This window comes from Oncorhynchus gorbuscha, linkage group LG04, assembly GCF_021184085.1.
Source record: "Oncorhynchus gorbuscha isolate QuinsamMale2020 ecotype Even-year linkage group LG04, OgorEven_v1.0, whole genome shotgun sequence".
Lineage (NCBI taxonomy): Eukaryota > Metazoa > Chordata > Actinopteri > Salmoniformes > Salmonidae > Oncorhynchus > Oncorhynchus gorbuscha.
The window spans coordinates 26,881,037-26,896,678 of NC_060176.1; the positions used below are offsets into that span (position 1 = coordinate 26,881,037).

At 45.8% G+C, this 15,642-nt stretch overlaps 1 protein-coding gene across 7 annotated transcripts in view; it reads left to right on the plus strand.

The window, feature by feature from the left end:
- LOC124033919 (diacylglycerol kinase zeta-like) overlaps nt 1-15,642 on the plus strand; it is a 122,089-nt gene that overhangs the window by 18,364 nt on the left and 88,083 nt on the right. Inside the window, exon 1 of one of the 7 annotated variants that reach the window (XM_046346365.1) lies at nt 1,468-1,676. The exons of 4 other annotated variants lie outside the window; for them this stretch is intronic. In XM_046346365.1, the coding sequence (XP_046202321.1) occupies nt 1,615-1,676 (62 nt within the window). In that variant the 5' untranslated portion in view covers nt 1,468-1,614. Of the gene's footprint in view, nt 1-1,467; nt 1,677-6,638; nt 7,526-15,642 lie in introns of those variants that run through there. 2 more of the 7 variants (XM_046346363.1, XM_046346366.1) reach the window with 2 other exon arrangements.

A 15,642-nucleotide genomic window follows, 5' to 3' on the forward strand; every position in this document is an offset into this window, starting at 1 on the left:
CAGACCACAATCAACAGCCTGATCAACTTTATACGAAGGAGATGTGTCGCGCTGCATGAGTGCAAATGGTGGTCACACCAGATACTGACTGGCTTTCTGATCCACACCCCTACCTTTTTTTAAGGTATCTGTGACCATCAGATTCATATCTGTATTCCCAGTCAGGTGAAATCCATAGATTAGGGCACTAATGAATTAATTTCAATTTATTGATTCCCTTATATAAACTGTAACTCAGTAAAATCTTTGAAATAGTTGCATGTTACGTTTTTTGTTTAGTGTAGCTATACCCCCAATCGTTCAAAACCTAGAGGCAAACTACTCTTTTCGTCTCAACCGCTTTAGCGGACATTGGATGTTACTCGCACGGATCGATGACCTCGATGACCTCGACGGATCGATGACCTAAGTGGCATTCACTTGACTACATAAAACAAATATATTTCAAATGTCCACCGCGGGCTACTGTTAACCTGCTGGCCGGGTGACGGATCTCGTCTGGTGGGCGTATTTGGCTCAGGCCTGATCTATATGATGAGAAGGGACAGGGACAGCCTGATGCCTTAACTCTGACGTCAGACTGAAGAGATAAGAGACCAGATGGTCCCCATGACAGATGTCGGTCTTCGTTTTTTTCTCTTTTTCTCTTTCTATATTCTGCATGTCCTCTCCGTCTGTGTCTGCCACTCACACGTCCTCCTTTTCTATTTCGGTCTTTTCTGTTTGTCTGTCTCTGTCCATCTCGCACTCACATACTCTTATTCCCGCTGTCTTTTACAGCAATCCCTTTTCACCTGTAAGGTTGTGCAGCAGCCCGGTCTGCTCTGCTCCTCGCCTTTCTGCTCACACAGCGCTACACTATCAGCCAGGAATGCAAGCGAAATCAAGGAGGCTTGGAGACAAACGGAGACATCTCTCCTCAGTCCTCTCGCTTCCACCTGTTTATTGTTGTAGTACGTGTGCCAAGCAATAAGTGAAATTCAACTGAACTTGTCTGCCCGTTAGCTTTTACAATTGCGATACTGTCCAATCCGTGAACAACACGGAGGTCAAATGTCTAGGCATACTGTAACTCCGTAGATATGACAGGTAGTGTAGGATTCAAGGCCTTACTTTTTATTGCTACATGCCGTAGAATGTTTCTCATTGCCCTCCCCATCAACTATCAAAGATAAACATTGGGGGTAAGGGGAATCTCCTCCAGCTGTCTAAAAATAGACCGTTTTATTTTTAGCCCGTTTTTAGCATTCTCTGTTTTTTTTCTTCCCCTCTCGCTCACTTTCTTTCTCCCCCCCCTCTCTCTCTTTCTTTCTTCCCCCCTCTCAATCTCTCACACTCACTGGCTTATGTCACAAGCCATGAGGAAGTCATGAAACAGGAAGTGAGCAGAAGTGGACGGGGGGGGGGGAGAGAAATAAGATAGTCCTGAGAGACCGACAGACAGACCGCACAGTTGTCAGCACAGTTGTCAGTTGGACTGGAGCTCTGTAACTCGTTGCCATGTTTTGTGTTGTGGGACTGACAGGCTGACACAGGAATGCTAGACTGGACAAGGAAGACTGCTCTTTGGTGAGCCACCACAAAGGAAGCCAGAGAGGGGACAAAGGATTGGATATGTGGGGTCACCGGGGGAAGTGGGACGTCCCTCCAACCCCTCCGCTTGCCCCCACTCACAGGTAGTGGTGTGTGCTCTTTACTTCTCTTGGTATTTTGGTCACAAACCACCAAATGGCTAGAACGTGGTGTGAAACCTAGACTATGGAAACATTTCTCTATATTCTTGGTTTGATTTGTTCCATGGGACTTTCAGTTTAGTATGTCTACAAATATACTACTTAAAGTTTTACTTGGGTTATAGATGCTGAACACTAAGATGGCTTGTGAACGGGTGTATATTTTCTGTGTTGTGTCGAACTTAGAAATGTAGTTTTGGCGTGTCCACTTATAAAGATCTTGGCCATCGACCAGTATGGGATTCATTTATGAAATAAAACAGAGCTGTATAACATTCTAGAAAGTTGGCCATTAGCCAGCAAATTTGACTGGGATGAACTGGGTAAAGACTAAATGTCATGAGATGCTGAAGTTGTGCTGTTTTAGGATGCTGCTGCTTCTATGACAGTGGGCAATAGTCAAGGTCTGGATATTTGTCTAGTTCTGGAAGAATTAGCATTTTTTTAGTTCTCATTTCTGCCACATCTGATATGTGCAACATCTGACTTCCGCCCATTTGAATTGGATGCACAATTCTCTATAAAAAAAGAAAAGACGTACATCGTAACATTCACACTTTGTTTTGGTTATATTATCCCCATTTTGTCTGAAGGCTTTTCACTCATCAAACAATGTATCCACATGATATTTACTTAGTACAGGAGTGTGGGTCATTGATTCACCCCTGGGGGTGGGGGGGGTTAACTCAGTTGCACCACATAGCCACAGGGTGGCGCCCTCAACCTCTACTCGTTTTGTACCGTATCTCCATCTGCTTATCCGTCTGTCTCACTGTCTGGGTTTCTGTTTAGTCACACATTCATCCATCATCCGTGCTATGACTGCTGTTCTTTTCACTGTACGTCCTTCTGCCTCAAATATTGTGTTCCATAACTAGAGACAATATAGAGGAAATTCACTATTCTATACAGCGGGCCTATAGTGTGAAGCTTTCTCTCTCTTGGAATAGAAGTTCCTGTTCTCTTTGAGCTGTTGTGGGTCCTCTACTTTTGCCAGTTGAAACCATGCTGTGTGCTGCTGTTTGGATGCTTCTCCCACATGTAACACAGCTGAGGGGTTATACTAAGAAGGAAGATCAATGAGCTAGCCAACTAACTTCGATAAACAGCCGGAAATAACTACTACTACTACAAGAAATAAGCTAAACATAGATATGCATTTTTGCTTGTTAAGTCAATCAGACCATGTCCATTTCAAGCTTGTCTCTCTAAAAAATAAAAAAAATGTTATTTCCAAATATTTAGGCAAGTTAGCTAGTTGATCCTGCTTTGTAGTATACCCCTCTGAGGGAAAGAAATAGGACCAAAACAGAAGCGAATGGAAGAATAGCAGGAAGCACCTTGCCGATCGCGGTTCAGTCGTAAAGTGAGTACAACTCCCCCGCTGGTGACATCACTTCCTTCCTGTCAAGGTATTAGAAAGTGACAACAGGACAGCTAGAGGGGCCATGCTGCTGCTAGTGCCCTAAGCTGCCCAGGAATGTGAAATTTTCCGGTCATGCTTATCTATTTACTTGTTGACAGATCAGCCACTTTGCTGTCTGTGGACTCTGCACCCCTTGTATTTACTGTATGGCCACAATGTTGTAGCCATGCGGTGGCCTGATGACTGTTTCAAGTGGGAAATACTGATTTTATTCAATCAACCTCACAGGTCCTGGTGCTCCCCAATAATCTGCTTCTCTACATTCCGCTGTTCCTCCTCACCTGTAGAGTCCTGTCCCAGTCTACCTCTACCTCTCTACTACCCCTCCAATGCTCCCCCTCTCCCCCTGGGATATACTAGCCTCTGCATGAATTGCAGCTCTGTTCGGCCCCTTCTCCCAGTCCCAACCGCTAATAGATCTCTCCAGCTTGTCGAAATAAAAAAACGGAAATGAGTTAGCATTTTCTACCTCTGGTTCGATGGCCATTCCTATGGGGGAAATGAATTGGGGAAAGAATGGGTTTTTGGGATGAACACCGAAAATAAGGTCTGAGGTTATGAGACGTCAGTTAACCCTTTTCATGAATTATGAAGCCTTTATGTGCTTGTTTTGATTACTTAAATGCTTAAAGATTCACAAAACAAAGTGACGTTAGCTGATGAAGATGATCGCCTAGAACAGAATGTATAATATGTTTTAAGCCTGTGTTAACCACAGACCTTATTGTCTGCGTTTTATCCAAAAACCCTCCAAAAATCCTATTAATTTCCCCTAGTCCCATGACGGAGTAAGCCTCCATTAGTGCCTATAAAAACACGGCTTTACTAATGCTCTCATTGGTCAGATAATCTAATGACCAACCAACCACATCTACTGAGATCCCAATCACAGATCCTTCTATAATCTAAAGGACTGCTGTCTCGTAGTTCGATAAGATTGGAGCAGGTTTTCATGTCCAATCAATTGAATTTACCTGCAGGTGGACTCCAAGTTGTAGAAACATCTCAAGGATGATCAGTGGACACAGGATGCACCTGAGCTCAATTTCGAGTCTCACAGCAAAGGGTCTGAATACTTATGTAAATAATATATTTCTGTTTATTTTTAATAAATTGGCAAAAATTTCAAAACCTTTTTTCACTTTTGTCATTTATGCGATATTGTGTGTAGATTGAGGAAAAAATGTATTTCATCCATTTTAGAATAAGGCTGTAATGTAACAACGTGGGAAAAGTGACAGGGTCTGAATCCTTTCCGAATGCACTGTCATAAAATATCGACCAACTATAAAACATTGCAGTGATATTGACCTACGGTGATGTTTGTTATAAAGAGATTGCAACGCGGACAGAAGACACTTGCTTTTTGAATCACAGGGGATGAAAGGTCTCTCCACAGAAACAGCCCACCCCCATAATGTAATTGGGGCGTGACATGATCCCAGATGGGAAGGCACTCCAGCAGAACCCCATATCCTGGATCTAACGCTTCCTAATTGATCCTGTTAACTGCAGTGTGGTCCATTATGCTGAGACTGTGCCTGGTGTGACCAGTGCTGGGGGGGGGCACGGTCAGAGCCTCCAAAGCCTGAACCTGCTGCTTATCAGTGAGGTTCCTCTTCTCTACCTCTCGATGGCGTGACTCGCATTGACACAAAAAATCTCAATTGCACATGTAGTAACATATGTGCAGTGGTAACATCAACCGTGGTCTTGCTTGGTAGCCTATGTCTGGCTTAGTGACGTGGTAGTTGCTTGAGGCTCTTGTAGGAATCGTGTATCTTTCCTCACTGTTATTTTGTGACTAATAGGTCGTCTGGTGGACTAACTGGAGTCCTGTATCCAGCCCTGTCTGTGTGACGCTCCCATCTCTCTTCCTCCTCGTGGCCTGATGCATTATTGATGCAGAGGGCGCTCTAAAAACCTGGTGATTGATTCGCTTGATTAGAAAGGGGAGCAGGACGAGGAGCTAACTGGTTTGTGACGTGGCATTTGGTGTGGATTTGATCCCCAAGTATGAAGCCGCACGTACACCTTCTAGAGATGGCGAGTCTGCTGAAAACCCTATTTCGAACATGGTTTATTTGAAAGATATTCCCATTTTGAGGACAACTAAACGAATGAACAGGGGCTGGGGCCGTCCTGTTTACTGCCCAGCAGACACCGAGGAGCCTGTTTTAGGGATCCTCTGCTGGCGTCAGTCCAGGGTCTCCTTCGCCTGATCATTTAGGTGACTCATATCCATACATGATGGTGGGTGGACACTTTCCTCCGGTTATCTCAATCTGATGCTAATGTAATAGAGGCGGAAAAATCACTATTTGTGTGTAAGAGAGAGAGAGAGAGAGAGAGAGAGAGAGAGAGAGAGAGAGAGAGAGAGAGAGAGAGAGAGAGAGAGAGAGAGAGAGAGAGAGAGAGAGAGAGAGAGAGAGAGAGAGAGAGAGAGAGAGAGAGAGAGAGAGAGAGAGAGAGAGAGAGAGAGAGAGAGAGAGAGAGAGAGAGAGAGAGAGAGAGAGAGAGAGAGAGAGAGAGAGAGAGAGAGAGAGAGAGAGAGAGAGAGAGAGAGAGAGAGAGAGTCTGTATTACTGTTTGACCATAGATGAGATAAAGATAAGACTATAAATGTGTCGGGGAGGGGGGGGGGGGAAGAGAGGACTCCCCAGCTGAGGCTGTTACTTCATAGACGCCACGGTTGACATTTTCTAATTAGACAGAGTAAAGTTTGTGCTATAACCGTTATCCGTTGACTCTGGGGCCTGGATGAAGGAACAGCTGAGCACAGCAGTGTTGACGCATTGCACTCTGTAGTGTGCGTTTTTAAGCCATACCAAGTGGATGGCGTGGGCTTTCTATCCGTCTTTATGTAATGTTTGAGTAGGCTGGCAACTGAACATGCTGCAGTTCTTGGTGCCAAAGCTGGAAACTCTTATCCACACAGAGAAAAAGTGAGCAATCGACTGGATCAACAAATGGAACATAGACATCACACACACACACACACACACACACACACACACACACACACACACACACACACACACACACACACACACACACACACACACACACACACACACACACACACACACACACACACACACACGCACACGCACACGCACGCTCCCCGTCCATCTAGATTCTCTCCACATCTGTCTGTCTCTGATATTTTTGTGAGTGAGGCGGAGCAACTTGGCGACTGAGCGAGAACAAGCAGGCTGGCTGTGTCAGTGGGAAGTGTCTAGCACAATACTCACACTTCCACACTGACAGGCAAGCAGTCACAGGGAGTTTGTCGTACTCCCACACCACACAGGGCTTATGGTGGAGTGTTCTGGGCTTTCATTCTTCTCCCCCTCCTTCTCCCTGTCTCTCATGTATTTCTAATGAACCAGCAGCGGAGGGGAGAGGGGGAGAAAGAGCGAGGGGAGAGGGGGAGAAAGAGCGAGAGCAGCGAGTGGAGAGTACAAGCTACACACTGAAAGACAGGAACAACAAGCAGGCAGCTGAATAGGCACCTAATCTTGGGGTCCTATGAGTGCCTCTTCTGGATTTGACACTTCCTGGACTGTTGCAGTCCTGAGAGAGGGAGCTGTGTGAGTGCATAATTGAGCGTGAGCAGCAGGGAGACCGGTACGGACAGCAGAGGGATCAGGGAAACGGAAGACAGAGGTTCTCAAAGGAGGGGGGATGTGAAGTGAGAGAAGGAGCAGAGGAGAGGGGAGAAAAAAGGAATGAAGGAAACAACAAATCCTAAGAAGCAACCTCTGCTTGAAGCCAATGGATCAAGGACTCCGGGATTGAAATCTGCAGCAGGACGTGTGCTGGTGGAAGGGGAGCAACAGAGGGGAGAGACAAAGAATAATACAGGACATGGCTCAAAGGATTACCTCTCTCTCCGGCAGAATGGGACGCTTACTCCACATGGAGGCTAATCGGGACCTGGGAGCCTGAGCATCTCTCTCTGACTTTTCTCTTCTCTGTTATCTTGTTTTGTCTAAGGAAGGTGGGAGTGACTGAGGTAAGCCCGGTAGAGAATTACTGTTGTTGCCATTTTTGCTGCGGCTACGGCCATGAGGACGTTGTGACTCCTGGAGCACTTTGAACACCTACTCTGGAGTGGACCTGCGTTAGTGGCTGACGGAGAGACTGCCATGGAGCCACAGTGTGACCAGGGGGCAGGGCCTGGCCTGACTGGGTCCGACTCAAACCCGGGCTCCCTGTGGGATGGACAGAATGCCGTCACGGCCACCTCCGCCTCCTCTTCCAACTCAGACCTGCCCTCCGCCCTCTTACCTGACGAGGAGCACCCGGACGCGGGCCGAAGGCCAAGCAAACCCTTCACTGGCCTCAAACTGTTCGGCAGGAGGTAAGACACAGACCAACGTCTCACTAAGCCACTGAAGTCCGTTGATCACAATGCTGTGGAGCCTGTAAATGTTCAGTGGCCGATTTTTGATTCCTGGATGCTTACTTAGTAGCAGCACCAACAGGTGTGAGTTTCCAGCACATGCCAATAATGACTGGGCTGTGTGTGAGTGGGTTAGTTTCCATGCAGTTGTCCCTCTCAGGCAGTTGTAGTACAGGTATCTGCGTTAGGTATGTATGGTATGTATGGTGTGTATTGTATGTATGTATGTATGTATGTATGTATGTATGTATGTATGTATGTATGTATGTATGTATGTATGTAATGTAATGTAATGTAATGTAATGTAATGTTATGTATGTATGTATGTAGTGGTTACTGTATGGGGGATTGATCTATGTCTTTAGAACAGAGCCTCTCTCTATACAGTACAGCCTGGTCTGCTTTTGGTCTGACCTTGATGTACGGTCCACACACGAATCAAAGACTAGTTTGTTGTTTCCAACCCTTGCATACCCTGTCGCTGAGTGTTGCAACGTAACACCATGGCATGAATGAAGCACTCGTGTTTCATTATGCAGTATTGCTCGTCGGCGAAACACTGCCTGGGTTGGCTACAGCATGGGATGCACTTTGCCCGAACTAGCTTCGAAGGAGTGAGGACATGTAGGAGGTAAAGTCTGCTGAGATTAACAGTCAAGGATTGATTTAGTAAGAGTGAGTGAGTGTTTCCATGGCCAGTGGAAGAGTCGAGGCTTGATTAGGAAACTCTGATCATCTCCTCTGCTCTCTGAGAGGGCGTAAGGTAAGACTCATTCTCATCATAGCAACATAACGGTCACACAGTGGTGTCACAGTGTGTCCCCATGGTCATGACACACCGAGAGACCACGCCGATGTCAAATCCCAGAATTCCCCCTACTGTCATGCACATCTAGCTCTGGTATGCTGTCCGCTGTCCTTCCGAATTAGATCCCCTAATAGCGCGGAGATGGAGCAAACCTGGCAATTATTTTTTTGGGCTTGTAACCCACAGGTGGCTACGGCCAGCGAGACTTCGAAGCCTTGCACCCTCCGAGCAGAACAGGACGAGAATGTTACATGTCTCTCTCCCCGAGAGGTTATTTTTAAACCTAATTAGCTGCTCTGTTTCCCTCCTGCCTTCCCTGAAACCCTTCAAAGCACAAAACACAAGATGAAAAGATGAAGGCTTTCCAGAGATGAAGTTTGGGCTAATCTGAGCCAGGGCGCTGAGACCCGTGTGATGGAGTTTAGGTGTGTGTGTGTGTGTGTGTGTGTGTGTGTGTGTGTGTGTGTGTGTGTGTGTGTGTGTGTGTGTGTGTGTGTGTGTGTGTGTGTGTGTGTGTGTGTGTGTGTGTGTGTGTGTGTGTGTGTGTGTGTGTGTGTGTTGTTCTGTTGAGACCTGGGATCCACAGACTGTTGGCTGGTGATTACACAGGGAGATGTGACTCAGATCAATCAGTCACAATGGCACTTACCACAGCACCGTCCTCGCCGACCGAGTCACCGCTGAGTTCATCTTAGCACTCATAGTTAGTTCACACAATATTTTCTTTGATGCAAATGAAATAATGAGAAACGACAAGAAGGAACAGCGTGACACTGTGTCACTGTTTGTTTGCGACTGAACAGAGGAGTCCTTGATGATGTGTTGCTGGTGGATGCTCATCCAAGAAGAGCCTTTGTGTAGAGATGGGGTTTGAGGGCTGAGATAACGGTCATGTCAGCCACGCTGTCCTGACAGATTTAAGGTCCGTGTCGGGAAGTGAAGTCCAGCACTGACACAAGATGTGCCCGGCAGTGGTGTCATTCAAACGAGACACGTGACATGCCTCCCCGCTGCTGAGAGCACCTGCGGTACTCCCGGCGTCATGGCACATTAGCTAATGAGCTAATTACATACTATCCTAGTTAATTTAGGTAATCAAATGCATGACTCAATTTAAGAGCCCAGTTTAGTGCGTTGATATAACGAAATATGGACATATTCAGTCGTTTCGGAGTACGTCTTTGCTTGCATGCAGCGTGCAAAGCAATGTTCTGACCACTAATGACCTTCGTCCTGATCAGAGTGCTGTAAAACATTTTCTTGTGCTCTACCTTTGCGAGATACCATTGCTGAGCGCAACAATGAGTAGGAATTCCATTTTAGTCTTTCTCTTTCTGTGTTTCTCCTTCTCTCTCTCTCTCTCTGGCTGTGTTTGTTTGCTTTCCTGTTGTTTAAGTGTGTTTATCTCTGTGGCCCTGAGTAAAACACATGCTCCCGGTTGGCTGTGATGGCGCAAAACGGAGGGCATTTTGTCGGGGGTCTCCCGCCTCTTTAACTCAGTGGAATTTTAATGAGCTAGAGCTGGTGGGGGCTACCTGGATCAGACCTCTTAGCCATTCATGCACCCCCCCCCCCCCCGCCCCAATTCTCCCTCTCCTCTCAAGGAGAAATCTCAACTTGACGTCGACAGACTCCAAGGCCCATTGATTTCTAACAAGGTGCTATGGTGTCAAAAACACAATTATTTATTTGTCCTTTCTGAAGCAAACAGGAAGTGCAACATCAGTAGCTCCTGTGTCTGCTGTAATCGAACTGAACCGAGGTCATTCATTCATTTGGGGACCATCAGAACCTGGCTGCCTGGGTTAGGGCCTACTACGGGTCACAAGTCCAGGACCTTTTTAACAACCCGTTACAATTCCCAACCCATGGTTTGCCGCGTTGCTAGAGAGAGGCCCCGACCCTCAGGAGGAAGGATCATAGAAAGGAGAGAGAGGAGGGGAAGAGACAAAAAGACATTAGGAATAGAGGAAAATGTGATGAGGCTATTTTCGTTCCGCTTCGGGCCTCTGATAAGGAGTCACTGATGATGTGTTACAGGACAGTGTCCATATGGTTTGTGGAAGCAGGCGAGTGAGAACAGAGTGGGATCACACTTCTTCCCTTTGTTTAAACCATACTGACATTTGTTGATATGGGTTTCCAGGTCACAAGGATGTAGAAATAGGGAATGAAGGAAAGGAGGAGTTGAGAAGGATTTTTTTTTAAAGACTATAACTATAGCCCACATGATCTCCAGTTCAGTCTTCTTACAAAAGCTGACATACTTAAGTCTTAGCCTGGTGGGAAATAGCCAGAAAAGTCGAGCAATCATTGTGGCAAATGGTCCTGTGATATGCTTTCATGGGATTCACAATAGATCAAATAATGATCTAATCCGATCCACGAATAGAGACGCGTTGACTCTATGGGGGGGGGGGGGTAGTCACATGTGTCTTACTTCCTCTTGCTCGCTATTTGAGTTGCATGTTGTCTGGACATTCTAAACACGCATCCATTTATCTTTTAAAAATGAACATCCTCTGACAAGGAACACACTTCAAGTAGCTCATTGACACCGCTGATGTCACCGCGTAGTGTGGAGACGGGCTTCGATGGCCTTCAGGGGTGGCCCGTGTGTTTTCGCGGGAACGGTCTCTGGAGAGCTTAGCAGCAGTTTGAATGTGTCAAGCACCAGGAATGTGTTAAGCAGGCCGTTTTTTGAAATCGCCATAATTGATTTGCCGTCAGGTCGTAAAGGGCTTATCATGTTTTAACCCTTCTTCCTGCCGACGGGATGTAGTTCTGACCCTGTCGTCAGCTGTCGTATCGAGACACGTGCCGTGAGGACAATGCTCATAGTGAATTTGTGTGTCAGTGGGTTACGCAATAAAGAGATTGACTTCATCCAATTACACTGAAGGAGTCCTTAAGCAGGGTCATCGAGGGTCATTCTAGTGATGCGTTGGGTTAATAAGGATTAGCTATTAGGGCCGGGAATTGCCAGGGACCTCACGATATGGTATTCTCACGATACTTCGGTGCCGATATGATATGTATTGTGATTCTCACGATTCTATATGTGTTGCGATTGGATACTGCACTTCTATTGCGATTTTAATGTTACAAACTTGATTGATCGCCGTGTGTCTGCTGCAGAGGGACGAGAGAGAGCATGGTACGTTTTGATCGGTCATGGAAATGAAAGTAAAAGCATTTGGAGTCCGATATCTATATGTAAAGTGTCCATGAGCTGAAATAAAGGATCCCAGAAATGTTCCATATGAATAAAAGGCGTATTTCTCTCTAATTTTGTTCACAAATTTGGTTACATCCCTGTTATTGAGGATTTCTCCTTTGACAAGATAATCCATCCACTTGACAAGTGTGGCATATCAAGAAGCTGATTAAACAGCGTGATCATTACGCGGGTGCACCTTGTGGACAATAAAAGGCTAGTCTAAAATGTGTGGTTTTGTCACACAACATAATGCCACAGATGTCTCAAGTTTTGAGGGAGCATGAATTTGGCATGCTGACTAAAGGGATGTCCACGAGAGGTGTTGGCAGAGAATTAAATATACATTTCTCTACCATGTGTGCCTCCTATGTAATTTTAGAGAATTTGGCAGCACATCCAACCGGCCTCACAACCGAAGGCCAAGTGTAACCACGCCAGCCCAGGGCATCCACATCCGGCTTCTCCGCCTGCGGGATTGTATGAGACCAGCCATCCGGACAGCTGATGAAACTGTGGGTTTCCACAATTGAAGAATGTCTCAGGGAAGCTCATCTGCGTGCTCGTCCTCCTCACCAGGGTCTTGACCTGACTGCAATTTGGCGTCATAACCGACTTCAGTGGGCAAAGGCACACCTTCGATGGCCACTGGTGAAGTGTGCTCTTCATGGATGAATCCCGTACCAGGTGTCTGGCAGACAACATGTATGGTGTCATGTGGGTGAGGAGTTTGCTGATGCCAATGTTGTGAACAGAATGCCCCATGGTGGTGGTGGAGTAATGGTATTTTTTATTTCACCTTTTATTTAACTAGGCAAGTCAGTTAAGAACAAATGCTTATTTACAATGGCGGCCTACACCGGCCTAACCCGGACGACGCTGGGCCAATTGTGCACCGCCCTATGGGACTCCCAATCACGGCTGGATGTGATACAGCCTGGATTCGAACCAGGGACTGTAGTGACGCCTCATGCACTGAGATGTGCCTTAGACCACTGCGACACTCGGGAGCACATGGAGGCAGGCATTAGCTACAAACAACAAACACAATGACATTTTATCGATTGCAATTTGAATGCACAAAGACAACATGAGATCCTGAGACCCATGGTTGTGCCATTCATCCGCCGGCATCACCTCATGTTTCAGCATGATAATATACGGCCCCATGTCGCAAGGATCTCTACACAATTCCTAGAAGCTGAAAATGTCCGTTATTCCAGGGCCTGAATACTCACCAGACGTGTCACCCTTTGAGCATGTTGGGATGATCTGGATCGATGTGTACAACAGTGTGTTCCAGTTCCCGCTGATATCCAGCAACTTCGCACAGCCATTGAAGAGAAGTGGGACAATATTCCACAGGCCACAATCAACAGCCCTGATCAACTCTATGCGAAGGAGATGTCGCACTGCATGAGGCAAATGGGGTCACACCAGATACTGACTGGTTTCTGACTGGTTTCTGATCCACGCCCCTACCTTTTTTAAAGGTATCCGTGACCAACGGATGCACATCTGTATCCCCAGTCATGTGAAATCCAAAGATTAGATCCTAATGAATTCATTTCAAATGACTGATTTCCTTATATGAACTGTAACTCAGTCAAATCTTTGAAATTATTGCATATTGCCGTTTATATTTTTGTTCAGTCCAAAAATAATATTGCGATATGTAACTATCGATTCCCCCTCCCCCCGTCACTATTAGCTATGAGAATGGTTCGCTTTCATGGCCTGATGATGGGATGTTTTTTATTATAAAACACTTACCTTGTGGAATATTTAGAAATTGCTACCTAATTTTCAGTCATCCACCATCCACATTGGCTAAGCAAAGATCTGTCTAATACTTTCCCTTAGCCTTTGGCTATAATAAATGAACCGAGAATGCCACTGATTGCCTGATACCTCTAGCAGAGAAAATCAATCGCAAGGTGTGTTGACCCAGAATCTATAGGTAAACAGGCTTTAAGGATCCATGAGTGCCTCAACACCCATTTCCCTGGCAACCGAAGACACTGGACCAGAGCCAGAGCAACACCACAACACAAGGAGTCTATATGTTACTCTGCCTGTTTCAGGTTTTGTTTTCTTGTCAGTTGGAACGCCAGGGATACCCGTATATGGACAGTGCATTCTCAAAGTATTCATACCCCGTAATGTCTGATTGGTGGAGTGCTGCAGATATGGTTGTCCTTTTGCAAGGTTCTCCCATCTCCACAGAGGCATTCTGGAGCTCTGTCAGAGTGACCATCGGGTTCATGGTCACCTCCCTGACCAAGGCCCCTCTCCCCAGATTGCTCAGTTTGGCTGGGCGGCCAGCTCTAGGAAGAGTCTTGGTGGTTCCAAACTTCTTCCATTTAAGAATGATGGAGTTCCACTGTGTTCTTGGGGACCTTCAATGCTGCAGAAATGTGTTGGTACCCTTCCCCAGATCTGTGCCTTGACACAATTCTGTCGCAGAGATCTTCGGACAAATCCTTCGACCTCATTGCTTGGTTTTTGCTCTGACATGCGCTGTCTACTGTGGGACCTTTACATAGACAGGTGTGTGCCTTTCCAAATCATGTGCAACCAATTGTATTTAACACAGTTGGACTCCAATCAAGAAACATCTTAAGGATGATTAATGGAAACGGGATGCACCTGAGCACAATTTCGAGTCTCATAGCAAAGAGTCTGAATACTTATGTAAATAAGATATTTCTGTTTTTTATTTGTAATAAATTAGCAAAAAATATATAAAAATCCGTTTTCGCTTTGTCATTGTGGGGTATTTATTGCGTGTCGATTGATGAGGATTTTTTTTTTAAATGTACTACTTTTTTTTAAGGCTGTAATGTAACAAAATGTGGAAGAATGGAAGGGGTCTGAATAACTTTCAGGAATGCACTGTATTATTGAATCAATAATCAATGTGTTTTAATATGTCTATGGTCAAAATAGTGCATTCATCACTCTCCAGGAAAGAGGCATTGTAGGGGCCTTTTGTTTTGATGGTTTTCAGTGGCCGCAGGGAACGTGATCTGCCTGCGGTCGACCCAGAGATCAGTTCACGGAGTCAGTCACTTACTGCTCCCTTTGCCCTGTTGAGATTGGCACAAGGCTGTCAGGCTTGGTGCCTACTGCTATTTTATATTTTTTGCTATAATTTTTTTATCTTCAAATATCACACTGTGACGCATTTACAGCCCCATACAAATGCATTTGAAGCAATGTTATAAAACCATTTTAAAAGTTCAACCGTGAAGTTTGTTTCTGGGATTGTTCCAGACCCATGGCCCTTGATGGTGCCCAACAGTACAACATATGGTGGCCTATATACAGTGTGAGCTCTTGTTTTAATTAGCTACTGATTTACATGATCTGTGATCCCAATCAGGAGGCCAACCATCCAGAAGACTCCAGAGAGTTTGAGGGCGTTGAGGTCAACGAGGAATCTCAACATTTTTAAAAGCAAGATCAGGATGATCTGAGTGTCTCTTTATTGGCCAAAGGCCCCAAAACACTTGTGCTGTACTTGTACAACACTTGACTGTCTTGAACCAAAATACTTTCTGTACCAATCCTCATTGTGCATTTGGGCCTAGTAAAATTCTGCACAACAACCACCATCAGCAACTAGTAGTAACTTTATACAAGAAAATGAGGTCACATTCGCCCTGCCTGACAGAGAGGGTGGTGACGGGTCCCGAGATACAAATAGAAAGGGAAAGAGGAGCAGAAGCTGATTTTTAGCAGCCAAAGATGAGACCGGGAACGCTAGGAGCAGTGTCCTCCTAACATATGCGAAGGGTCTCAGCCCATCTGCCAGACTTGCATCTGCTCTCTCTGAGGGACGGGGGGCACAGACGTCTCTCTCCGTGACGCCGGCCCACCTCCTTATTTCCTCTCTCTCTACTCAAGCTCGTCTTACCGTAGCCAAGCCGAGTCTCCATCTGCCTTCTTTCCGTACGTTTCAAAACAACAGACCCTGTTTAGAAACCAGTATAGTGATTCATTTTACGACTTTGGGAAGACCCCAAGTAACCAGTATCTTAAGTTCAG